Here is a 26,559-nt window from a genome sequence, read left to right as displayed (position 1 = left end):
CACACAAGACAAAAGGGCAGTGTGTACATCATACCATACAGTAAATTCTGCTAAGTGGTACTGATGCCATTTAACATGCTTTTGTCAAAGTGAACATGTGCTCTTTTCCTGATCTGTGAAAATGAAGGATAAAAAGAAGCCTTGCCAACCCGGCAGAGTGGATTTAGCTGTCAGTGGTATCGGTATACTGGGATTATCTTCATTGATTAAGATAAAGAATGAATAGAAACACCTCAACTAGACAAATCTCTATATCAGCCTTGATAATAAGTGCTCAGTATCTAATTGCTATTAAAGATTCATCATATTAAATCTTTACAACAGCCCTCTGAGATGATTATGCCCACTTGACAGATAGACAAGCCCATGGAGAAGTTTGCTCAGGGTCCATAGCCAGGAAGTAGAATTTAAACTTCAAAACATGTGGCTCAAGAGCTCCTTAACCCCCACAATGTAACAGTGCTCTCAGCCACAGCCTGAACCCCCAGTGACTCGTCATCAGGCTAGGACCTTTTTCCTCACATAGAATCTAGCTGCCCATTCAGAATCTATTTTTACTTAGCTGTGATGTTTAGCATAGCACATACAAAAAAAAATCAGTACTTGAAAACTACACTGAATATTTCTGTGTTGAGTATGTCTATAGAGAACAATTAGGAATTATAGTCCCAAGACCTAACTTGGATTTGACTTGTTTTCAATCTGGCCTTTTTCCAAGTATAATCTCCAACAGCTGGTCTCAAGAGAAGATGAAAATGCACAAACTTCTATTTCTTCTGTCTGGAGCAGTGGATACAAATTCATGTCAAACAATAACTTGAAAATGTCCAGTTTATCTCAACTTGAATTTTTTGTCAAAATAATGACATATAGACCCTGAAGTCAAACTACTTGGTAATCCTTTTGACAAGATTGAGGGGAAATCTGAGTAGCTAAACTTGCCAAATGCCTGGGGTGAGGTGAGGTGGTGGATGAGCTTCCCTCCCTGAGAAGTGCTAAATAAGCATGGAAGCAAGCTGTCTTCCCTCCCAGGATTAAACGAGAATACCTGTATGGCACTTAGCAGTACTTATGATAAACGAATTAATACCTTCTTTGACAAAAAAACTTTTCCATTTTGACCCAGCATTTAGAAGAGCTGTCTGTGTGTGAAGCCCTACAGAAATAGGCCCTTAGGGTATAAGAAAACATGATCAGACTCTGGCAGTTCTTTGTTTATTCCTGCAATAAGCCAGCACTTGTCCCAGCAATGGCTTCCCACTTTGTTGTCTTAGAGGTAACAGTAATTCCTAAAAACCTGGCCCGACTGCGGTACAGCAGCATACTGCCATTCCCCGTTTCTTGGGTTGAGTATAGTCAGCTTCAGCCCTCTTTGGAAACTTTTCCTCCTGCCCCAAACTAGGGTTAGCCTCTTGTTCCTCGATGTGTAGCCGTGACCTGCCACTTTTGAACCTGCTCTTACCATTCATCTCCCACACACCTGACATTTCTCTCAACAGACCAGCTGGACCTTAACTGGAACTTGTTCCTAAGCCATGACATCTATAATTGTCACTGAAGCATTACTTATAAAGTTTTTTTCATCTATGAAGACCACATAGTGAATTTTGAACAAAGCCAATCTCAATTTCCTTTATTTAAATATAAAATTCTGTTAAAAAAAAGTCACTGAACTGAATGTCACATTTTTTCATATGTCAGTTCATGGCCACACACAGTACAGGTCTTACGGTACATGTCATCTTCTAAGTTTTCTTCTGGTCCATACTCATGTTGGTGAGCAGTTGTTTCTCTCTTCCACACGCTGCTTCTTACTGCTCGCCGCAATTCTATGAAAAAACAAGTTTTTCAGCAGAATCCTCAATTAGGCTTTCAGCCATTTTGTGCATTTAAAGTATCTATGGTTGGTTTACTTTAGTTTTACAACAGGAGTCAAAGTTGATTACACAAACTCGCAGGTTTTTTTTCTTACCTAATGTTCTTGGTCTATTAAATCACTTAAGTCATTGCTGGAGTGGTATGAAATGACAGATTCAGAAACGGGTATGGGGGTTGGAAGTATAGCAAAAAAAGTAAAAAGTAACAGAACAAGGTGCATTGAGGACAACTGATTGGAAAACAGGATGCCACAGCGGCAAAGGGGACTTGGCTGAGAAAAGAAAAAGGAGTAATATTTTAAATTCCATCTTTACAAGTCAGGAGCTACTTTTATACAAGAAGCAAGACAAATTTTGCTTGCAAGAAACTAAAAAGCCAAGATCTCTACCACTGTATGTTGATGTGTTTTCATCTTAGAAAAACCGCTCATGTGAGTGACATCAAGTCTACTTAAGTGTGGGGAGTGGATTATGAGAAGCCTATGAGAACTTGTCATAAGCATAGTGCTCAATAATCGCAGGCTGAGTTGGCACAGCCCCAGCAGCAGGAAAGTGCACAAAGCAGCACAGCTGCTTTTCCTAAGTTTAAGTTCAGAGAAGTAGGAATGCAGCTTTCCCTTGTTACAATGTCATGCCCCTCCCCAAGAACTGCTGCTCCACCTCCTTGTTTACCAGACTTGCTAAAGGAGGACAGGAGGGTTTTTTGATGGGTTTTGATTGGTTGCCTGGGGGTTGCTTGTGAGATTGCTGCTGAATGACCCGCAGCTGACTGCTGTGTCTCCACCAGAGCAGCTTTCTGCACGAGAACTTTATACATAGGCTAAAGAAAAGCTGAAGAGAACATGGGACAGTGCAAATCTAAGGACTGAGACTTTAAGAGTTATGCTAATGTAGGTTTTAGACATGGCTGCTGTTGTTTTGTCTGCAAGGGTGAGGAAAAAAGACTGAGATTATGCTAAAGAAAAACTAAGAAAAAACATGGGACAGAGTGGTCTAAAGAAAGAGACTTTAAAGAATAGAAGACTTTAGAAGCAAGGTTTTTATTAAAGAATAGTAAAAAAGCAAGGCCTTAAAGAATAAGACCCCAACTTTCTGCATGTCTGTTTGCCTGTCCTTAGTCCTTTCTCATCTCCAGTCACTCCCAGTTAGGCCAGTTAGGTCAGTAGAACAGGAGCATGAAAAAGCTCACTCCACTTAAGTACTTTACTCTGTCAGCATTATTTTAGGAAAGGAGTTGCCAATAACTTTGAAAATGACAACCTACAAATAAGAACCACAGAATATTAAGAGCAGGAAAGAACTGTCAAGTTTTTATTTTGCTTCATTTTATTTTGCAGGTAGGGAACTGAACAAAGATGGCACAGATTATCTTATTCCAGTGCTTGGAGTTTTTGACTTCCGTGATGTTAAGTCATTTTCATTGCATATTGCATTTTACCTGAACAGGAAACCAAACACTTAATGCTCACTGGAAATTAGCAAGCTGGCAACTTCTCAGTTTTTATTTAATAAATAAAAAGTAACACTAATTTTTGTTTACATTTCTCACCAATGATCAACCCAGCTCATCAGTCTTTGATAGTGATACTATCTAAGAGAGTATGACAGCTGTCCTTTATAATTTCAACCATAAAAATCAATGTACATTAATCCATTTTAGCTCTGTAGTAAGTGGTATCAAAATGCTACTTGGCTGTATTTCCAGCCTTAACATATCCTGAGGGTAAAAAGTGAACAGGGCTGTGTACTCCAGGCGCTGTTGTAAGCACTTCAAGTGCATTTAATCTTCACAACCTTTTAAGGTAAGTACAACTATCATACATACATTTTATAGATCAGAAAACCAAGGCAGAAGTTATAAATTACCCAAGGCCAAACATACAAAGGTACAGTCAAGCTTGGGCCCACATTCCTAACTACTAAACTGTACTGCCTTTTTCATACCTCCAGTATGCAAAGCTCTTTGTAAGTAAAAAATAAATGATGCTAACTATAACTGCACAGATGCCTCCTCATTTCAGATAATGTAGAAGCTACTTTACTACCTCACCAAGAAAACCATTCCAAATTTGATTGCAGCCTGATCATGCTAAGCTAACTTCTCTGCTGCATTTGAGTATTACGTATACTTAGGAGAAGAGGTAAGGAAGAAAATTTATTTTCTTCAGCCATAACTGAAGCTAAGGTTTTACACCAAGTAACTGTTTCTTGTCACCTCTGTTAATCTGTCAACCTACATAATAGAAAGCCACATCTTTATTATTTATTATAGACAGTACTAGAAAAGTTTGTGCTAGAAATCCAGAATGGTTTGGACCAGACTGTTTTGGATTTTGCAATATTTACATATACATAATGAGATGTCTTAGGGATGGGCCCCAAATCTAAACAAAATTCATTTATGTTTCATAAACTTAAAGGTAATTGTGCATAATATTTTCAGTGTGCCTATGTCTTAGCTACAGACTGTCACATAGGGTCGAGTGTGGAAGTTTCACCTATGGCATCATGTCGGCACTCAATGTTTCAGGTTTTGGATTTTCAGTTTCAGGATGCTCAACGTGCCTAACAGCAGGCTTGTTTTTTCCATACCTTTCTCTCCCTTTGTGAGCAAAGCAATCCCAAAGCCTACGTGGGGCAAGAAAGTAGGTGTTCATAGTAGGCCAGTGGCAGTCCAAAACAGGTTAGGAGGACTCCCTCCAGAGGCACAGCAGTGATAGCATATTGGTCACACCTGGGGGCTTTGATCGAGTCATGATATTAAGACTAATGGCAGCCAGATCTCTCTCTTTCTCTCTCTCTCTAAGAAAAAAGTTGTAAGGAAGAAAACCTGAAGGAAATCTGAGATTTTGAATTAGAACTGTACATATCAGTGTGAACTCAGGTTTATAGAGTATGTATAGAAAGAGAGAAAGAGACAGAAATATACATGTGTTTTGTGCTGAAAAGCAGAAGTATTCAAAAAACAGGTCACAAAGAACACAAGAGCTAGCTTAGAGAGATTTCCTCTGAACCAAATCTGAGATAATTTGGGGCACCAAAAGAACTAAAGGCAGAACTGGGCCAAACCCCTTTGAAAAAAGTAGTAAAATAAATAGGAATCCACAACAATAATAAGTGAATGGGGAAAGGATGCTGTGAATGCTGACTGCCAGCTGGGTAAATGGTGGGGGGAGAGCGGGAGGAGGCAGAAAAACGTTCTTGCAACTTGTCATACTAAAGGCTGACTCCAGGAAGAACCATCAATAGATGGATGCTAAATCCAGGAGAAGTAAGATATTTGCATGGTCTTAAATTTTTTCTTATCAAATCAATCAAACTGCTACCATTTAGAGCAAATGGATGTCATGTGCTCTAGATCTGAAGCCTTAGAAAGGTATATCACTTATGTAATAACCCTACCGTGAAATACATATAATACACTGCATTCATCACCCAGCAGGAAATGCCAGAAAAGCCCCAACTGAGAAACACCTTTTTTTTGGGGGGGGGGGCGGTTACTGGGGTTTGAGCTCAGCTTTGCAACACAGGTACTTACCACTTGAGCCATGTCTCTAGACTGAAAAACACTTCTTAAAAGGCAGGGTAGGAGAAGGAAAGAGACTTCAAAAGTTTCAATGTCATAAAAAGATAGGTATTATGAAAATCTACAGCAGAGTTTAGAAAGACTTGGTACCTAAAACCAGTATCTGATCCTAGACTAGATCCCATTGTAAAAGTGAAGCCCTGAATGGACATTATTGGATCAATGAACAAATCTAGAATATGCTTGACAGATTAGATTAAAATGCTAAATCAACATTAAATGTGCTAAAGTTAGTAATGTTGCATTAGTTAAGAGAATATCCCTATTAGAAGATACACTTAAGTATTAAGTACAACTTATTCTTAAATGGCCCAGAAAAAAGTAAGCTAGGTGCCCAGTGGCTCACACCTGTATTCCTAGCTACTCAGGAGTCAAGAGATCAGAAGGAACTTGGTTGGAAGCCAGCCCTGAAAAACAGTTTGAGAGACCCTATTTTGAAAAAAGGGCTGGCAGAGTGACTCAAGAGGTAGAGCACCTGCCTAGCAAGCATTAAGCCCTGAGTTCAAACCCCAGTACCACCAAAAATTACATGTGTACATACATACGTAATAAATACACTTCAGAAAGATTAGAAGTGTTTCACGTTGTGTCTATTAACAGTGCGGTAAAGCAGAAATCACCTCTGTTGTGGAAGGAGACCAGACACTTATAAACACTGGATGGGAAGGCAGGAAGCACTGACTCAGGATGCTGCTCGTTACCTACGGGACAAGACTCCAAGGAAAGACACAGTAGCATGCAAAGCTCTCATCTTATTCTACACTCCATGAACCAGAGCAAGTTAACAAGGAAATCTCTGTGTTTGTGTCCCTCAAACTCTCATGAGAAGCCAGGAACAGAATCACAAGCCCAGAACATACAATGCCCACCAACTTAAGAGACCTCAAACTGGGACTTTCTTACCTACCTCTTTTTTTTGGGCGGGGAGGGGAGGAGGAAGAGTGATGCAAAGTAAGAAGCAGCAGCATTTTCCATCATTCGGAAGGAACCTCTACCAGCACTGAGTTAAGCTGGAAGTACTGATAAACTGAACAGCAGCAATGCCACCATTTCTACATCTGCCTTCTTGGATCTAAGACCTCTAACAAACCTTGTCTATTTACATACACTTTATACTATTTATCCTTTAATTTTTTTTATACTTTAATTTTTTCTATAATAAACTCAATTCTCAAACTGCTAGAGTAGATCATATTCTAAAGGCAGTTAAATGTAATTTCTTACCTTCCCATAAAGAAGTAAACTCTGTATCAGCTTCTTTGTGGATCAGTATCAGAAGACCAAGAGGAACCAGGTTCCAATTTCTTTTCAACTAAAAAACCTTTAGACTTCCTTTTATTCCTTTCTGTTCTGAGCCTTCTGAGCAAACTGCACTGTCCGCTCCTGGTTCCTAAGCTCTACAGTCTACTCCACTCAGCCCTCTGGCCTAGTCAGGACAGGAACATATCCATCAATCTCTAAAGTGAATCAACAAGAAGCCACAATTAAAGAAGATACCCACATTGACCTCTCTGCACATTGAACACCAGAAGAGAATGGAGTAACAGTCACTGAACTCAAAGAGAACTCAGTCATATACAAAAACAATAAAATGAAAAACATTCTTATTGGTAGAAAAGGAAAATACAGCACTCATGTAATCATAACAAAAAGTTTCCTCAAACGCATGCTTCATTCAAACAAGAAATAAAAACTTTAGGCCAAATTTGAACTCAAGGATGAGGAAAACCCATAGCAGTTTATCTGGTGATTAATAGCACCTATTTAATATAGTGAGAAACAAAGCCAACTATTTTTAAGTGTATATGTTTTGAAATTTGTAGAAATATTTTGTAAAGGTTCTATTCATACTTATATTTAATATATATGCTTTTCTTAATAAAATCTTTGTAGAAAAAAAGCATGAGACAGATGCTATAATCTTTTACTCTGTTAGTCAAATTACTGGAATTTAGTTAGCATTAGATGACTTCTTAACCAAGCCACAGAATTAGTATCAAAAGATGATTACAGATAGCCCTCCTTTAAATATTTCATTACTCTGCAGAATCAAGTTTCTAATTAATATTTCTTTTACCCATGTGTCACTGTCTGCACCAAAATATCATGAAAAGTGCTTTAAGGAGGCAGCAAAAGAGAGAAAGTCAGGTGAGTTGAGGTAGCTGGCTTAAGAGAAACCTTGGGCTGATAGATAATCGATTGCTTAATGTGCCTTTTCACTACTTCTTCTTTATCAGCAGCTCTCCTTGCTGCTGGAAGACAGGAAGGATTGGTGTAGAACACTATAAAGATGAAAGAAAAGGCTAAGTTTCAAACCTCTCAATTAGTCCTTGCTGGCATGTGTGAATTACTGGGACAGAGCAGTGGCTCATTTGGAGAAGATGCTTCAAAGAAATGCTTCATACAGCACAGTTTGCTTTAGGAAACCTCTGCAAAGCCTCAAAAATGTGCTTACTTTCTGATTCAGACACTGATCATTAACAGTATGTATAAAAAGATGTTGTACATGAGATTGTCTTGATAAACTTCAGAAAGGTCCAGCACCATCTTTATTTTTAAAAAATTTTAAAGAGTCTATTCATATAAAAGAACTGGAAGGACATTAAAGAGTTTCTAAGGCCTGTCTGGGTAGTAGAATCATAGACACTAGTTTTCTAACTTTTCTACATTTTTCTTGAGTTACTCTTACGATGGAAACGAGGGAAAACCTCACAGTGAGAAGAAAAAAATGGAAGCTATATTCAGTTTTTGCTTTTTTCTTTGTTTTGTTTTTTTGCTTGCTTATTGTTTTGGTTTTGTGCTCCTTTGTTGAGCCAGGGTCTCACAGATAGCTGAGACTGGCTCTGAACTTGCAGTCCTCTTACCTCCACCTCCTGAGTAGTAGGGCTACATGCACACACCATCACTCCCTTTGTTTTGAAGACATCTGAGTTACAGCGGTCACCCTCCAAAACCTTTTTTAAGCCCAAAAATACAGGCAAAATTATGATGACTAGAACACTAATTTAATATATATGTAGCCCAACACACACACAAAGTGTGTGCTGGGAATCTACATAATTACTGCCAGGTGTGGTGGTATACGCCTGTAATCCCAGCATTTGGATGCTGAAGCAGGAGAATCACAAGTTGCTGCATAGCAAGACCCTGCTTCTCAAAAAAAAAAAAGGGACCCTTATGTCTTCTGCAGGGATTTTGTTGTCTTAGAGCATGAAGAAAGAACCCTGTGTGCTCCTACAATGCCCTATTGTTTGAAATTTCTCTCCTGACAAACTCACTCCCGCACTCATGCCAGGGCAGTGCCTTGTAAATACTGGATGCACAGATGGGTTGGTGGATGGATGCATGCATGTGTGGACAGCCTTATGGATACATACACACATGCACAGATGCATGGACAAATGAATGCACAGACAAAGGAACAGAGATTTGTGTGCAAAGATAGATGCACAGATGGAGGAATGACCATAGGCATGAAGACTTTCTCTCAAGAAAATCTGGTTCCAGTCCCAACTCATGTAAGAAGCCACTCAACCTTCCTGGGTCTTTTAGTCATATATAAAATAAAACTGCTTATACTAGCTGACATCAGAAAGTTCCTTTTCTAATTGCAGCCAGGCATGCTGGCACATGCTGATAGTTCCAGCACCCAGGAGGCAGAGGCAGGAGGATCTTAGGTTCAAGGCCAGCCCAGCAAAGTTAATGAGACCCTATCTCAAAAATAAATACATAAATGTAAAGTCCCTTCTAGCTACTAAGACTCAAGAGTACAATTTTTCATTTTAAGCAATTAGAAAAATGTGCTGATGAGCATCTATGTTTTCAAAACACTGTGCATCACTTTGAAGTTCAAATGCCAAACTTTAAGATTCAGATGCCAAGTCCTTGACCAGGGTACCATCCTATCCAGACACCATTCACAAACAAAAACACAGTTCACGTAAGCATGACAGCTTGCAGGCTTTTTAGAAATGCGTGTTGAGAGGTTTGGACTATGCCTAAACCAACCTACTTAGGACAGACAAACTTGGAGTCATTTTTTCCAAACTCGAGAAACACTTTCCAATCTATTGGTAGTATTATGTTTTTAAGCAGAAAGACCTTAGCTAAATCCTTTCTACCTAATGACAAACACTATCCTTCATGATATAAAAGTATCCACTCACCTTTTACTTTTTTGTCAAACTTCTTCTGCTTCATTTTTTCTCGGTTTTCTTGTCTTGCTTCCTTTGCTTCTTCCAGTGCCTCCTGACTACCCCAAACTTCAAGAGACCTCTTCACAATCTACAACATAGTCCATACTTAAGTCAGTTGCAATTCGGAGTTGCTCGATACTGTCAAGTTATAGTTATCAAGCCCATAGCTACCAAAGAATGAACTAACAAGTACAAATTTATACTTACTTGAAATTTAAAATATTTTAAATATTAATAAGAAACTAAAAACACACCTATCAAAACCTAGAAAGCCTCATCATAAATGCACTGAGTTAGACTATAAATAGGTGTCCTCTTGTACTTCTGTCAAGGGATCCACAGCAGGATGTGTGTCTGTAGGCTTGGTAATTCTGGCAGACTCACCAAAAATGTTTGTGGAAGATTAGCCACATCAGATCTGAATATGAGGTCATTTCCAAAAATCTCCAACCAAGAAAATCACCAGTTACAACTGTTCGTCTCCTCCTGGATCAACCACTGGTCTCCCCCACTACCTGACTGACTCTGGTCTATAGAACAGGACCTTGAAAAAAAAAAAAAAACTTTGGTACATAAATTACCTAAAGTGTCTTCACTCTATTTTTAAAACTTTGGATTATACTTTACTCTTTTTCTCAACTTTTTTTTTTGTGTATGTGGTACTGGGATTTGAACTCAGGGCCTCACACTGCTAGGCAGGTGCTCTACCACTTCAGCCACTCCACCAGCCCCTACCTTTACTCTTTTTTTTTTAAGAGAATATACAATAAGAACTATGCTCAGGATACTTCTTACAATATATTAAGGAGACCAAAATATCAATTATTATAGCCAGACTCAAATTTCTTGACACAATAAAGCAATACACTTGTATTTCATAAATTCTAAGATACTGCATTTTCCACAATTTAACATTGCTGACAATACTGCATCACCGGTGTGCCTAATGGGACTTTAACAATAAGAACCAAAAGTTGCCAGAAGAACTGGACTCAGGCTGAGGATGAAGCTCAGTGCAGTTCCCAGCCTCTCCAAAAAAAAAAGCATGGAAGAATTGGACTCTGAGTGTAACAACGTCTAGGAATACCTTAATAATTCTCTTGCACTTGCATTTTCCTTTTAGACATGTGTGCAAGTATGACATACATAAGATAACTATAATAAGGCCTTCAGTAAGTATAAAAGCACCAAGTGATTAAAAAACCCACTGGGTCAGTTTAATTAGCATTTTTCTTATTTTTAATGGTACATACAATAAACGGTGAATCTTCTGATAGTCTTATATTTAATGAAATTCTGTACATTTTATTTTATAATATAGTTTCTGAATTTTATTTAAAGGTATGGAATTTTCTATATTTCAGCTAAAACTATGCTCTAAAGCAATGCCTCCCAACTTTTTGATATAATGCACACAGAGAACACAATAGTATGTAAACCATTCTGGAGCAGATACGGGAGGCTGCCTGTGACTCTAGTCAACTGACCTGGGCACAGCTACCACATGAGTGACTCTTGTGGCACACCTGTAACCAGTCCCTAGCAAGAGGAGCTGAGATCACTCTGATATGCTGGTGAGCATTCCAGATGACACTTACCAAGTACAGTCACATTTCAGGCATTAGTAAAATTTCCTAACATTTTTCTCTTTTAAGATTTTTTTTCTTTTGGGTAGAAGTGAGGGGAGGAAATAGAGGAATGAGGTCTGACTCCCTGAACATTTTCAGTTTCAGAACTGTACATCATGTGCCATAGCAACCAGCCAGGCACTGGTTGCTCACCCCTGTAATACTAGCTCCTTGGGAGGCTGAGATCAGGAGGATTGCAGTTGGAGGCAAATAGTTGTGAGACCCCCATCTCCAAAATAACCAGAGCAAAACAGACTGGAGACACGGCTCAAGCAATAGAGCACCTGCTTTCCAAGTGCAAAACCCTGAATTCTAACCCAGTCCCACTAAAAACACTGCCATTACATACAACTGATACATTCCAAAACAAAGAAAGGAAAAATATCCTTTTCACTCTGTAAACAAAAATGGAAACTAATTATAAGTAGTTTATTGCTAAAACATAAACTAAACCAGAATTTAAAACTCACAAACAACTTGTTAGAGACCTGTAGTTTTAAGTAGAGTTTCATGTCACCCCACTGTGCATGATGAGGATTCTTCTTCACAATAAATTTAAGAGGTGGTTCTCTTTTTTCTAAATCACAATCTTTCAGAAGGTATTCTTGCTTTGCTTCTGTTTTGGTTATAAGCTTGTGTTTATCATCAGCATCTCTGAAAACAGATTCAATCCATTACATAAGTATATTAAATAACCTAATTTTTCACATAGTCTAGCAACCAGGGGCATGTGCCCCAAAAGAAACATAAACATCTTTTCCTTCCTGCTGATCTCATGTTCAGATCAGCAGCATAAAAATTCTAACAGAGGAGTAATGCACCTTTTCCTTACTCTAAGAAGTTACATTAGCAGCCGGCCCTTAACACAAAAATTTCTTGAGCTGGGGGCATGGCTGCGGTAGAGCGCCTGCCTTGCAATCATTAAGTCCTAAGTTTACACCCCAATACCACCAAAAAAAAAAAAAAAATGTAAATCCCTCTTATTCTATTCCAGAAGGAATTTGAAATGAGTTATAAATGGGGAGAAAATATAAATGAGAAAAAGACTCAATGTGAAAGAAAATGTAAATTAAATCATAAGGTCAAGATGGGCAAGCAGTAAGGAATGTAACAAGTAAGTCTGAATCTCGTCATCGCAGCTTCATTTCCAGCTGGTTCCTGGTGCTCTCAAAACCAAGGTAAGAATAGAAACAGAGTCAATGCACAGTTCTCATCCATTTGTTCTTCATCTACAAACCAAGTACCATGCAAGGCACTCGGAATACAACCTTGCTTTAATTAGGAGTAAACTGAAGCCTTGCTTTCATGAGACTTGTGTTCTAGTTAGAAGACAGTCAATAAACATAATGATGACAGATAAAAGAGCTGTAAGAATACAAAGCAGAGTGAAGGAACAGAAACCTTCAGTCAGAAGAGCAATGAGAGAAGGCTAGTGATGAGGGGACAAGTGAGCACTCTGAGGAAGTCAACAGCCTGAAAACCTAGCAGAAGGAACTATGAGCGCAGAGCTCTAGGGCTGGTGGACTCTGCATCTGCAGCTCAGAAAAAGGGCATGGGTGCTTACAGAAGGGATGGTGAGCAGAGATGGAGGTAAAGTCAGAGGCCTGCAAGAGCCTCGGAAGCCGTGGTGAAGACAATCATTCTAAGTGAGATAGTTTTGGACAAAATGCGACACGGAGAGGAGATTCTAGAGGTGCACAGGGGAAGGCTGAGCAGAGACCAATTAGAAGACAGTGTTCCACCCAAGCTCTGATGGTGGCCTAGACCAAGGGAGAAGTGGGGAGAGGTGAGAAATAGAAGATTCAAAATATAGTTTGAACACAGCCAAACAGATGTGGAATTAAACATGCAGTAGAGACAGTCAGTGAACAAAGTATAGGTCAGGAAAGAGAAATCAAAGGTTGTATCAGGACTCTCACAAAACCTATCTAAAACTGGGACTAACTTTAAGAAAGTTAAGTAATCTGGAAGTGTAAATAAAGGGTAATGGATATGTAGACTATTCTACTAAAATCATAATATTCAAAGATGTTGAAAAGAAAAAGAATGGAGGACTATGTTTCTTTTTTTTTCTTCAGTGTGTTTATTACAAATGAGAACTACTAGAATTTACATCCAAAACTAAGGCAAACTTAAAGTTCCAAAGCTAAAAAAGCTTGCTTCTGTCATGGACATTGCAAACCTCCTCTGTGATTTCCCTTTAAACAAGAGTATTTTCCAGACTAATACACAACTTTCTTTAAACTGATGTAGCAATTGCTTCCATTTTCTCATGGAAATAAAAATGTATGTGGTGCTTCAGTACCCAAAGATGGAATAGTGGCCTTAAAGGACAGTGGTAACGCTGTGAACCTCAGCACTTCATCCGTGGGAAGTGAACTTATGATTGAACAATCTGGCTGGAGCTCCAGGACATGTCCAGCCACAAGCTGATCATGAGACCAGGGACATCAGCTTCCACTCCCTGTCCACTGAGGATTCTGCTCAGCAACAAGCCAGTGATGACAGCTCCCAATGTCTGCAGCAAGGACTTTCACAAGTGGGTCCTCTAGGAGAGGGAGGAGATATCTAAGGCCAGGAACAAAGCAGGAGCAGGGAATGGTTAAGAAGAACAAAAGATTCCAAGATTGGGCCTTCAGTGTGCGAAGGCCACCAACACAGGACTTGGTTGAGTAAACAGGAGGACAGGAGAACTATGGGGAGTGACACGGATGATTTTAAGGTCATATAAAAAGACAATTCTGAGCATGGAGGTATACACCTGTTATCGCAGCACTTGGGAAGTGGAGGCAAGAGAATCTGGAGTTCAAGGTCAGCCACAGCTTCACAGCAAGACCCTGTCTTAAAACACCAAGGGCTTGGACTGGCAGAGTGGCTCAAGTGGTAGAGCACCTGCCTAGCAAGTACAAGGCCTTGAATTCAAACCTCAACACCAACACCACCACCAAGGGCTCAGTGCTACAGTACATTCTTAGCATATGCAAAGACCCGAATTTGGTCCCTGCTACTGTAAAAATAAATAAACATGTAAGGATAGAGGCTGGAAGAAAAAAAAAGATAAGAATATGATTTTTCCTCATCTATTCTCTTTATGAGGGGAGCAAAAAGGTGAATGAAAAGAGTTATTCTTAATTTCCCCTCCACTCACTGAAGGTCCTCTGAAGGTGCCTGTAGACTGGGATAAGTAAGAAACAGGGGGATCCTTAGGGCTGGGTGAAAAATAGGGTTAGAAATCTGCTACTGAGAGAGATGGAGGGAAAAGTGGGGGAAGGGACCCAGAGCAATGGAAAAGAAATTTCTATGGCAGAACCAGGGACATCCTCTCTTTTATAGGGAATATTATAAACAGACTTTCTGTATTTCTTTGGCAAAATGGGAACCATAGAAATATTTTGAACCCTTCAAGATAAAAATCATAATTACAAATTGCACATAAAATATCAAATCCAAACAAATATAACCATTACTTTGCCCGAAACCTAGATACAAGTATTAAATTTTAACAATTACTAATACCATCTGGTCTGTAATCCCAGCTACTCAGCAGGCTAACACAGAAGGACCATAAGTTTGATGCTAGCCTGGACAATTTAGTGAGACCCTATCTCAAAATAAGGTAAAAAAGGGCTGGACATGTAACTCAGTGGTAAAGTGCTTGCCTATCATAGGTGAGGCCCTGGGTTCAATTCCCAACACTATAAATCAAAACAAAACCACTCTGCAATGCAATAAGTACCTGCAGTTATCACAAGTTGCCAAATCGAAGTGGTTCATAAGATAAGAATCCATGAATTCCTTCCCACATTCTTCACAGATTACATAATCAAATTCCATAACAGGCCCTATAGAAAGGAAGATGAACTCTTTATGTTTCCTTTTTTGCAACTAGAACAATATATATTTTCCTCTATTTTGTTAGCTTATCATCATGTACTTTAAGCCAGACGCAAGTATCTATGAAAAAAATAAAGCCCTGATTAAATAATCATGTTTATCTAAAAAAAAAAAAAAAAAAGAAGAAGTAACATAAAGGGAAAAAAAGCTATCAGTTCAACAAGTAGTTCTGAGCCCCAATCTTGTGCACAATACTGTGTTAGTGTGCCATTGCTGCTGTAAGAAATCACAAGTTGAGTGGCTTAAAACAACACCCACCATCTTACAGTGTAGTTTAGCAGTCTGGTGAGGCTCAGTGGGCCAAAGTGAAGTTGTGTGTAAGCTGCATTCCTTTCTGGAGACTCCAGGGCAAAACATGTCCAGCTCTTAGAGGCCGCCTGCATCCCTTGACTCAAGACCCCTCCTCCACCTCAGGACAAGCAACACCTCTCACATGGGCATCACTCACTTCTTCCATAATCACATGACCTTAAGGAAGCCTCAATTACATTGGGCCCATGTGGATTACCCAAGATAATCAGCCTATCTCGAGGTTTGTAATTTTAAATCATATCTGCAAAGTCTCCTTTGCTACAGTACTGTAACATATTCACAGGCTCTAGGGCAGTACAGGTATGGGCATCTTTGCAGCCATTACTCTGCCTGCTATGGTACTGTCAAAAGTACAAAGGAGATTGGTCCTTGGGTAAGAGGGAGAGGAAGGATCTGCTTAGTTGGGAAAGATAGGACACCAACATACAACATGATCAAGAGCAAAAGAGTAAGGCAACAACAGAAGACAATCAATACAGAATTCATTTCCAAATGGGAAAATTACTCCTTACCAACAGAGCCAACAGCTTCCTCTTTATCTGTCTCACGTACTGGATTATAAACAACTTTAGCGGAAAGATCCACTGAGCCTTGCATCCTCAGTACTCAACAGAGAAACTTCTCTAGGTAAGGTAAAAGCTGTATTTCTTTATGGACTTCAAATGCCTTGCTAAGGATCTTAATCCTGTAAGAACAGATTCTCCCAGCAAGCCTAATCTTCACTAGAAAGACTAGAACGACTACACTGAGAAGCCCCAACTCTGAGAACTGCTACAGTTTCCAACAGGAAGACTAAGAGTTGTCACTTGTTCACCATTTGTTCTACATACTTCTATCCATGCCTTCCCTTACCACCTCTAAAACAAAAAGGTCTGTTCACATCCCACAACTCTTTAGTCTCACTAATTTCCAGACTCTTAAAAAAAAAAAAAAATCACTCTTACTCCAGACATGGAGATAAGGAGGCTAGCTGTTTGCCCAGCCAGGGCAAACAGTTAGCAAGCATGCATCTTGACCAATTAAAAATCTGGGCATAGTGGCGTATACCTGTCATCCCAGCCACGTGGGAAGCATAAATGGGAGGATAGTGGTCAGGCCTGCCAGGCATAAATGCACAAATTTTTCAAGCCCTATTTGAAAAATGACTAAAACAAAAGGAAAAAAAAAAAGGGAGGGCCTTGGGACATGGCTCAGGTGGTAGACTGCCTGCCTAGCAAGCACCAGATCTTGAGTTCAAAACCCAATACCACCAAAAAAAAAAAAAAATCACTCTTCTTTATAAAATAAAAGCACAGAGCTGCATAGCTATAGAAAAAAAAGGGAAAACTATAAACATTTTGGAACAGGGCTAGTAATATCTTTAAAAAATTTAGTCGGATGTGTTAGAATAAAGAAAACCTAGTCAGAAATACCAATTAGGAGGATACAATATAGCATTATTGTTCAAAGGCCATAAAATGTGCATACTGTTTCCTAAATTGGAAGTCTTCGTAACAGGAATTTTTAATATGCACAGGGAGATGTTCCACCTCATCGTCCCTTTTACGCTTACCGCTGTCTGCGGTGCACTGCAAACAAGAGCCTTTCCTCTTCCCATGCACTTATTCTTTGATTCATTCACTTATGGGGCTACTTACTACCATTATAGGCTTAGGCACTCCTACGGTGTTCACACTTCTCAGATTTAGCCAGTACCTCCTCTATCCCTGTAACATACCTCCATCAGTTTTGAAAACTTACATATTTCCTGGCAATACAAGATGATCCAAACCATGTGTCCCAGTCCCAGAATCAGTCACTGATCTGAACAGTCCTGGCTCCTTTTAATGAGAAATGCTATTAGTGTCCAAGAGTGCTCACTGTTATTAGGGCATCTTTGCTTCCAAGCACTCTGTGCGAACACAAAATTACCTGGACTAGTTCTTCCTGCCTGCTCCTCCCCTGTAGCATGTTTATGTCATTCATTTGGAAAAAGAGGTTATTTGCTTTTAGGTTTTTTTAGTCTTCCCGTTTTTGTTAACTTTTTTTTTTTTGGTGGTACTAGGGCTTCAACTCAGGGCCTACACCTTGAGCCACTCCACCAGCCCTTTTTTACAATGGGTTTTTCAAGATAGGGTCTTGTGGAACTATTTGCCTGGACTGGCTTTGAATCTCGATCTTCCTGACCTCTGCCTCCTGTTGTTAACCTTTTCTGAAAATATGTAAAACCTTATCAGAAATGTACATACTTTTTGAATCAGTTACTCTACTGCTATGAATCAGGGAACTGGGCAAGTTAACCGCCAAGGATATCCACTGTAGCAATAATTATTAGAATTCAGAAAATAAACAAAATGGGCTGATTTTAAATGACCCATGATACAACCATAAATCGGAATAGTATATAGCCATTAAAAAGCAAGCTCTTAAAGACTATTTAAGAAATGATAAAACACTCTCAATATTTTTATAAAAGAAAAAGAGTACATTTTCATTTACATATTAAAAATAACCCCAAAGAAAATATATCAAAAAGTTAGTTAGTGTTTACTGGGTAGAGTTAGTCTGGGAAGATGAAACACTTCTGGCAACAGATGGTGGTAAAAGCTGTGCAACAATGTGAATGTGAACACACTTAATGCCACTGAAGTGTAGATTTTAACATGGCTGCCCTAAGTAGTAAAATTTTATGTTGTCTATATTTTACTACAATTTTTTTTAAAAGACAACATGATTTTTCTACTGTGGACCTCCTGGCTGCTATGAAATGAACAAGTTGTGAAGCCTGGAAAAGTGGTGCTGATCCTGGCTGGATGCAACTCTGGACACAAAGCCACCATCATGAAGAACAATGATGAAGTCACCTCAGTCCATGGCCAACACAGCCATGCTCTGTCGGCTGGAATCCACCGCTATCCCCGCAAAGTGACAGGTGCCATGAGCAAGAAGAAAATCACCAAGAGGTCAAAGATCAAGTCTTTTGTGAATGTTTAACTACAATCACCTTATGCCCACACAGTACTCTGTGGACAATCCCTTGGACAAAATGTCCTCAACAAGGAAGGATGTCTTCAGAGACCCAGCTCTTAAAACACAAGGCTAGTCAGAAGGCCAAGGTCAAGTTCAAGAAGAGGTATAAAACCGGCAAGAACAAGTGGAATGTTCTTCCAAAAGCTTCAGTTTTTAGATTTTTTTGTTCCTATCATTAAAAATAAGAAAAACAGTACTGGGGATGAAGCTCAGTGGTTGAGTGTTTGTCCAGCAAGCATGAAGCCCTGAGTTCAGTCCCAAGTACCACCAAAAAAACAGAGTGTGGGGGAGGGAGACAGAGGGAGAGAGGGAGGAAGACGGAAAGGGAGGGAGAGAAGACTACATGAACAGTGATCTCCCTCACTGTTATACACTGTCCTCTCATATAGTCGCAATCCATAACAGTATTTAGTCTTCTAAACCAAAGCTGTGGCCTCTGGGTCAGCAGTAGCAGCAGCATCTAGAACTGCTCAGAAATAAATTAAAATAAATTACAGGGATGGAGCCCAGTAATCTTTCTTCACTCACCACCACTTGTTAAGCCAAGAGCCTTTGCCCAGGCTATGTCAGCCCAGAGAAAGGGGAACTTTTGCTAGTCTGTAATCCAAAGGGGACAACTTGTCTACTGTGTACTAATTCACTGTTAGTATAGTTGTATGGGCAAGCAGCAGCACATCAATGCAAGAGTAACAGTAATGCCACATGCATGTCTCAGTCAAATAGCAAGGTATGCCAGAAAGCTCTCAATAAATATTTGTTTAATAACCTATTAAATGAAAGCATAGGCTTTACAGCCCATGGTAGACTCAGGAATCTACAAAAACACAGTTATAATGCGTTTTCATATCCACAAAATGACAGGGACTTAAAGGTCACTGAATTCAACGTGCCCCTCCTGATGCAGGGCTGCTCCTCCACAGTGCTGTGGTGAGGTGGTCTTGGTCATCCTCTGATGCTTACTGTTAGGAGGCAGCAGTCGTCATGGCTAGGAAGTTTCTGCATTTCAGAGTCACTGTGAGGTTCACATGACATGTGTACCAAATCTGCAAGTGCCAAGTGCTAAGTATACGTAAGGTATACCTACATTACACTGCGCTGAATCTGCCACTCTGAAATTGTCCCCCACAGTTTCAAGTTCTGCCTGCTAGAGAAAATCACAGTAAACGTAATCTCTCATCTTCTTGTATCACAGGTGCTCGAAGCATAGTCCAGGTTAAGCCTAATAACTGTCCCTCACTTAAACTTCAAGACCTCCATCTGGCCACCTTATTTTGGAGACTATACACTTGCCAAATCCTTCTTACAATAACATACCCAAAGTAAGTTCAAATAGTTTAACCCTTGAATGCTCAGCATCTGAAAGCAATAGCTTAGACACACAGCGAAGGACAAGGCTACAGCTTACGTCAGTGAACACGCTTCCATTGCTGCAGGTGTTTTTTAAGCGCACAAGTCTCCTCACCCTGAGGATACGTGTATATATAATGGACTGACCAAAGTATGAAGTTTAGATAATAAACGAAACCCTTCTTTTATGCCACAGGTCTCCCTGTCTTCTAGTTTGTAAACTGCTTTTTTTCCTCCAAACATAAATAAAAGAGTGTCCTTAATTTGATCTCTTGAGTTCTGGCACCTCATTTTAGCCTAACAAGATGACTTTTGTTTTTTGAGATGGAATCTCACTATGTTGCCCAGGCTGGTCTCAAACTCCTGGGTTCAAGCAATTCTCCTGCCTCAGCCTCCCAAGTAGCTGGGATTACAGGCATGCACCACCATGCCCAGCTTATGAAGATAAATTTAAGTATTTACTCTACCCAACCATGCTTATTATAAAACAACAGAGAACATCAACACTTAGTAACCAAACCACAAGTTGAATAATCATTTCCACATTTATGGGCATTTGATTTATTTTAATCTACTAGCAGAACTGCCAAATATTATCACTTTTAATATCACTCACTGAACAAAGTAGCTGTGTATTGACATCAATTTCCAAAGAATTACACATTATTCAGGACAGTCAATCTAGATACTGATTTTCTGAAAAACTCACACTTTACCTGGCTGATGAACAACATTTCTAGTTTTATGTTCTTCTTCTTCTTCCTCTTCCAAAATGAAGCCTCCTTCTGTGTCAATTATTTTGGGGGCTGCTTTTAAATTAGCCACGCCTACAAAAAGAAAATGAAAAGTGGTCATCAATTAAAGTTGGGAAGCTCATCTGTTCCTTTGTGCAGAAACAGAAACTTTCTCTAAATTTGACAGATATCACACAAGACAAGGATGTCTGTGTCACCACTTCTAGTCTTCACGGTACTAAATGCTGCTGCTGGTACAATATGGCCAGAAAACCAAAAAGGCATGAAGGTGAGAAAGAAGGAAGTGGTATTTATTCATGGAGGATGTGACTGGATATGTAAAACATTCATAAGAATCTACAAATAGAATCAGAAATAACGTTAATAAGGAAGATGCATAAAACCTCTACACTGAAAACTACAAAACACTAACAGAAATCAAAGAGAATATAAATAAATGGAAAAATAAGCCACAATGGATTTTAAGTCTCAATATTATAAAAATGTCAGTTCTCCCCAAATTTATCTAAAGAGTCAAGGTACTTGCAAGTCAAAACCCCCAGCAGTGAGGCATGTACTGATAATCTGATTCCCACATTTATATGTATGGAGAAGAACCTAGACTAGCCAAGATAATCTTGAGAAAACCGGAAGATTTAAATGACTAGATTAAAGACTTACCTGAAACCTTTAGTAATTAAGACACTGAGGTATTGGCACAAAATAAAGAGGCAGAAGAGAAAGTCCTGAAGTGCACCTACACATATTTGGTCACTGTCAACAAAGGCTCCAGGGCAATTCGGTGGGAAAAAAAAGATCTTTTCACTAAATGGTGTTGGGATCTTACAGCACACTCAGGAAAAGAGGGTCTTCTCAATAAATGAACTTGGACTCTGCTTCATATAATACACATGAAAACTTTACAATAGATAATAGTCTTGAGTGTGAAAGCACCAACAGCAAAACATGGGAGAGAAATTTCATGAACTCAAGATGGCCAACGCTTCTTAAACAGACCCAGAAAGTATTAACTTAAGAGAAAAAAATGCTATACTGAAATTAAGACCTTCTCTTCATGAAAATGCCACTCTGAGAACAGAAAGCAAACTGAGAGGAAATTGTCTATCTGACAAAGGACTCATATCGAGATTATACAATGAAATCTTCTAAATCAGTATAAAACAAATAACCCAACTTTCAAAAAAGGCAAAAGATTTGAATAGGCACTTCACAAGAGAGGACATCCAAGTGGGCAGTAAGATGTAGCCAGTTCTCACCATCATTAACCACTGGAAAAACAAGTATTAACAACGTGACTAACGCCATGCTCCCACCAGAAGGTCTACATGAAAAGGACTGACCACACCCCAGGCTGAGGCTGTGCAGCAACCAGACTGCCATACTTTACTGGTGCCAGAGTAAACTGACAAAACCACTGTTTGGTGATCTCTACCGAAGCTGAACATACACCCCTCTATGAGCCAACAATTCCATCTCTAGGCATACACACCATAGACTTAAGTGCAAGTGTCCACCAAAGACATACAAGATGGCTAACAGCAATAATTCACTCTTGCAAACTGGAACAACCAAACATCCATCAAAAGGAAAATGGAGAACCTGTGGTATAATACAAAAGAATATTAAACACGTGTAAATGAAGAAACTACTAACACAAATGGCTGAATCTTTTAGATATTATATTGGGCAAAAAAAGCCAGACTCTGTAAGATGGGCTAGAGGCAGGGCTCAAGAAGTAGAGAACGTACCTAGCAAGCAAAAGGCCCTGAGTTCATACATACATACATACATACGTGTGTGTGTGTGTGTGTGTGTGTGCGCGTGTGTAACTGATCAAATGATCAGAACAGGAGTTACTTCTGGGAAAGAAGCAACAGGGAAACATCTAAGGCTCTACAGTGTATCTTCATTGCTGTGGTGTTCACACGAGCATTTACACAGGTAAAATTTGAAAGAGTGCCTTTTACATGTTAATGTATGATACCTCAATTTTTTAAAAAGTCACTCCCCTTTTCTGGTCTCAATTTCTTCCCCTATTAAATGAAGAGTCAGTTACAGTAAGTCTGTTTCCACTCTTACTAGCAACTCTCACATTATACTCTATTGCCTGCTCAGCTCTCAAATTCTTCCATCAGACTGAGTGCCGTTACCTGATATTCTGATACAGTAAGCATTCCGTGAGCACCCACTGGGTGAGTAATGGATGAATGTAAATAATTTTAATTTAAGGAATATTAAAGAATGAATGGAATGACCGTAAGTACAATGTGAATCAAGAAGAGAAGGTGGAGTGGGCAGGACCACGACTCGAGCAGAATTCTGAACAATGCCAAATCATTTCTAAACAAAGTCCAGTTTCTCTCTGCGGCTACATCTTGCTCCTTCCAGAGGGGTTCAGTGCCACTGTCTAGGAGAGTTCTGTCTTTTTCATGGCATGTCATAGCACACAGAGAAAATGAAAACTGCATAGCACATTGAAATAAAATTGCTGCAAAGCAAAAATGTCAGCCCCTGTACCGCTCTTGAAACACGGTGGGTTGAAGCCACTGCTTCAACACAATTAAGTTCCTGCTGAACTGTCCAAGAAATCTACTTGGAATTCATATTCATTTCCACGATCAGAACGGAAGTTTAATGCCAGTTTTGCTCTATTTTGCATGAGGTACAGATCAAGAAATCCTTACAAAGCAACGAATATGAATTAACTAGTGTAAATGAATCTTTATGCAAAAGTGACTATTTGGGACTTAGCTAGAACCTCGGAAAGCATCTGACCCATCCACTTGCTATTTAGAGGAGGAAGTGAGTTGTTCTCTAAATGAAAGCCAGGATCACTCCTGTGGCTACGACAAGTCCAAAGCAAAGCTCAGGTCTCTCTGAACTCCCAGGTACATCTGAGGTTTAGCTCTTCTCAGACACAAGACACACAACACACAACACAACACTTCTGATCCCCTCACCTACCTAACAATTCTCTAGTAGACACCACCTGGGTGTCTTATAACTCAATTCAATTCTGACGCTACCTACCTGGAGTTAGATCCCACAGGATGAGGCTGAGTCCCCAAGACTGCCTCGTTTAGGATGCTGACTGCAAGCCCCAAGTGCTTTGACTAGCATGCTATAAACTGGGATTCCCATTACTTCTCTCTTGGGTTCAGTTAATTTCCTATGGCAACACACAGAAGTCAGGAAAACTCTTCACTTTCATTTACCCATTTATTGCAAAGGCTATTTTAAAGGCTACAGATGAAAAACTACTTTGGGCAAGGTGAGGTCTGAAAGGGTGCCATATGGGGCAATTTCCTTCCTCACGGAGTTGAGGTGCACCACACTGCTGGCACCCAAAACTCCAGACTCCCGGAGGTCTAAGCAGGTACTTTGCACAAACCACATTGTTTATACAGTAAACCATCAGTTAGGGACTAGAGGGAACTCTCCAAAGTCCAAGTTCCCAGATACCAGCTAATGGCCAACCCTCGAAGCAGGCCTTTCTGCTGATTGCTCTCTCAGGCCTGCTGTTACCTCGCTTCTGCACCAAAAATTGAGGAAGACAGGTAGACAGCAAGCCAGCCTGATAGAAAATCATGCCTATGACAGAAAAATCAGCCTATAATAAATAAATGATACAAATCATACCTAACATTTACCAAATGCTAACTTTATACTAGACACTGTCAAAATCACTTTAAAAGGACTATTTTAACCAGAACTAACAGTGGGTGAATAGGATAAGCCTAACTGGGAAAATGTCTATTCAAGAACTGCCTTGAGGATCTGAGGTAGGAGAAGTGATCCTAAGATAAGTGATTCATGGTAACAGCAATTTAAGGTTGGGAAACTGTAAAACGCGTTAGCAAGCAAAGAGTTCGAATTCTTAATGTATAAGTTCTCTCAAGTGCAAAAGCCTTTCCAGGACTCTGGATGGGGTGCAGGAAACAGGATACACAGACTCATTTGCTCCTAAAGGGCAAGATCTCAACAGCTGACTCACCCAACATGTGACACTTGATCTTGCCCCACCCTACATTATTTTCTAACTTCCTTGTGGTCTACTTGGAGTTGGAACTCTTCACTTTCTCTATACTTGCCAGGCTGTGACAAGTTGACAGGACCTGTCTGGCTTTGGATATTGCTAGTAGGGTGGAGGGAGAACATTTTTAATGGCCCTGTGCCTATATGGATGATGGGAGTCTGGATGTACCTAACTCTCGAGGTCTGCATTGTGATCAAGGAAGAGAACAAAAAGTGCTTTACATTATAAAGTGTTTCATAAATATATGGATTTTCATATGACCTGGAAAACTTCCCTAAACCTGCTTTAGTTACAAGCAGCTTCTCCAGGAGAGCTTCTGGTCAGTAGCAACATAAATTCAACCGCAACTATAAAAGTAATATTTAAAATGTATACTGCTGTGAAATATAAGGGTTTCTGTTTAATAGTCACTAAGGATCATTTTAATGAGACAGAAAGAGATGTAAGAGAGACAACAGTGGAGGGTAGAAGCAGTCCCACCTTTTACCCAAATGTGAAAGCCGAGTTTGGTGGTACATGCTGTAATCCCAGCTACTCGTGAAGTAGAGGTAGGAGGATCAAGTTCTGAGGGTGGCCGGGGCAAAAGTAAGAGACCCTATATGGAAAACAAACCTAAAGCAAAAGGGCTGAGTGTATGGAGAATCCAATCAGATCATGTGAAAGCGAGGGCAGTGGCTGGTGCTTTGGGTTGAATGGATGAAGAGCGCAGGTGCAGGTTTCCTATTTTAAAGGATTACAGGTCTAGCAGCTGAATAGGAGGATCATCGTGGTAGGTGGTGGAGGCACAGCAAGAAGGGGACAGAAAGGTAAGGTCTGAAGCTGGCATAGCAGGCACCTCCCGGGGAGTGGGGGTGGGGAGCTGTACCCCCAAACCGAAGCCCAAGGCTGGATAGCAAGGTGGGGCTGGAGTCAGGAGCCTGGGTTCTAGCACACTGGACGCCCCAGCCAGGCCCGCGCGGTGGCTTCCCCGCGGACGTGGGCGGACCTGGCCGCGCGAGCCCATCTGGGGACCCGAGAGACCGGAAGAGGGAAAGGGAAGGCGCCGCCGGGTCCAAACCTCCAGTGGCCGCAGCCGCCATCGCCGGGTAAGGCCGGGCCGCCAGCCGGGCCTGGCGCAGCATCAGCGCCCGCTGCCGCTTCCGCTCGATGCTCGCGCGTACGGACGCAGGCAGCTCCGTGGGCGGTTCGGAAGCCGCTGGCCCCGACGAGGCCTGCTCCGCCGCTGCCATCGCCACCCAGCTCCACGGTCAGCGGCTCCAGCCCCGCGCACGCGCATCGTGCGCCCATAATTCGGCCGCGTTCCCAGAACCGCCCTAGTGCTCCACTGCGTAGCGGCTCTAGAGTGCGAGTGCGCCTGCGCCGCAGAGGGGGCGGGGCGGAAAAAAGGGCGGTGGGTGGGCGCATGCGCAGTAGCTGGGTGTTGTCACCTGCTCACTTGTAAGCTAGACCAAGGGTTGGTATTGAGGTCATTTTTCAGGACATAGCCATGTTTTAAAACAAGAGTTTCAATTAGTGGTTCTGACTATGGGCTTTGTACCTAGCTCTTACACACAATCTGTGTGATCTTGGGCACACTATTTAGAGTTCCTTGTCTTCTGTGTAAAATGGTGATTATGAAACCACCTCCTGGTTCGTTGGGAAGATTACATGTGCACAATGCCTGGCACACGGAAAGCTTCAAATGGTGGTGACAATCACAGAGACCAATGTTGGGCACATGGCCTAAGGAACAGAGTCTTAGGCTTGAAATAAGAAGACCTGGCCTCAAACTTTATTTGCTGTGTGACCTTGGCAAATGCAGTAGCTGGTACCAAAGCTAGGTTGACGATCTTTTCCATGTAATATGTTCCCTCAGTGTGGATGAGCTGCTGCCAGATAGGTAGATTTGAATTGGGGCAAAATAGCCTAACTTCACAAAA

At 40.5% G+C, this 26,559-nt stretch overlaps 1 protein-coding gene and 1 pseudogene across 4 annotated transcripts; one reads left to right on the top strand and one right to left on the bottom strand.

The window, feature by feature from the left end:
• Positions 1-1,601: 1,601 nt before the first annotated feature.
• On the bottom strand, positions 1,602-25,986 carry Xpa (XPA, DNA damage recognition and repair factor). 4 transcript variants are annotated; one of them, XR_012440373.1, is made up of 7 exons: positions 25,698-25,986; positions 20,566-20,676; positions 15,024-15,129; positions 11,758-11,941; positions 9,630-9,747; positions 6,688-6,920; positions 1,602-1,829 (listed from the first exon to the last, which is right to left on the bottom strand). XR_012440373.1 is itself a non-coding variant. In XM_020158598.2 (6 exons), the coding sequence occupies exons 1-6, from the start codon at positions 25,867-25,869 to the stop codon at positions 1,681-1,683; spliced, it is 840 nt and encodes a 279-aa protein (XP_020014187.2). In that variant the 5' UTR covers positions 25,870-25,982; the 3' UTR covers positions 1,602-1,680. The 4 variants fall into 4 exon arrangements, 2 of the variants coding, with proteins under 2 accessions (XP_020014187.2, XP_020014188.2); XR_012440374.1 differs by having other exon boundaries at positions 11,776-11,941; positions 25,698-25,984; XM_020158598.2 differs by lacking the exon at positions 6,688-6,920 and having other exon boundaries at positions 25,698-25,982.
• Positions 15,216-19,709, top strand: LOC109682969 (large ribosomal subunit protein eL27-like; annotated as a pseudogene).
• Positions 25,987-26,559: the final 573 nt, after the last annotated feature.

The sequence above is a fragment of the Castor canadensis genome, chromosome 13 (assembly GCF_047511655.1).
Source record: "Castor canadensis chromosome 13, mCasCan1.hap1v2, whole genome shotgun sequence".
Lineage (NCBI taxonomy): Eukaryota > Metazoa > Chordata > Mammalia > Rodentia > Castoridae > Castor > Castor canadensis.
Note: the sequence above shows the minus strand (reverse complement) of the source record. Positions and strands in the feature narration are given on the sequence as shown.

Coding starts and splice junctions, on each gene's coding strand:
- Xpa (XM_020158598.2), bottom strand. CDS start 25,869: ATGGCAGCGGCGGAGCAGGCCTCGTCGGGGCCAGCGGCTTCCGAACCG. Junction 9,748..11,757: donor AGGTCTCTAACAAGTTGTTT/GTGAGTTTTAAA, acceptor ACTATGTTGTAG/ATTGTGAAGAGGTCTCTTGA. Junction 1,830..9,629: donor GTTTGACAAAAAAGTAAAAG/GTGAGTGGATAC, acceptor GTTTTTTCATAG/AATTGCGGCGAGCAGTAAGA.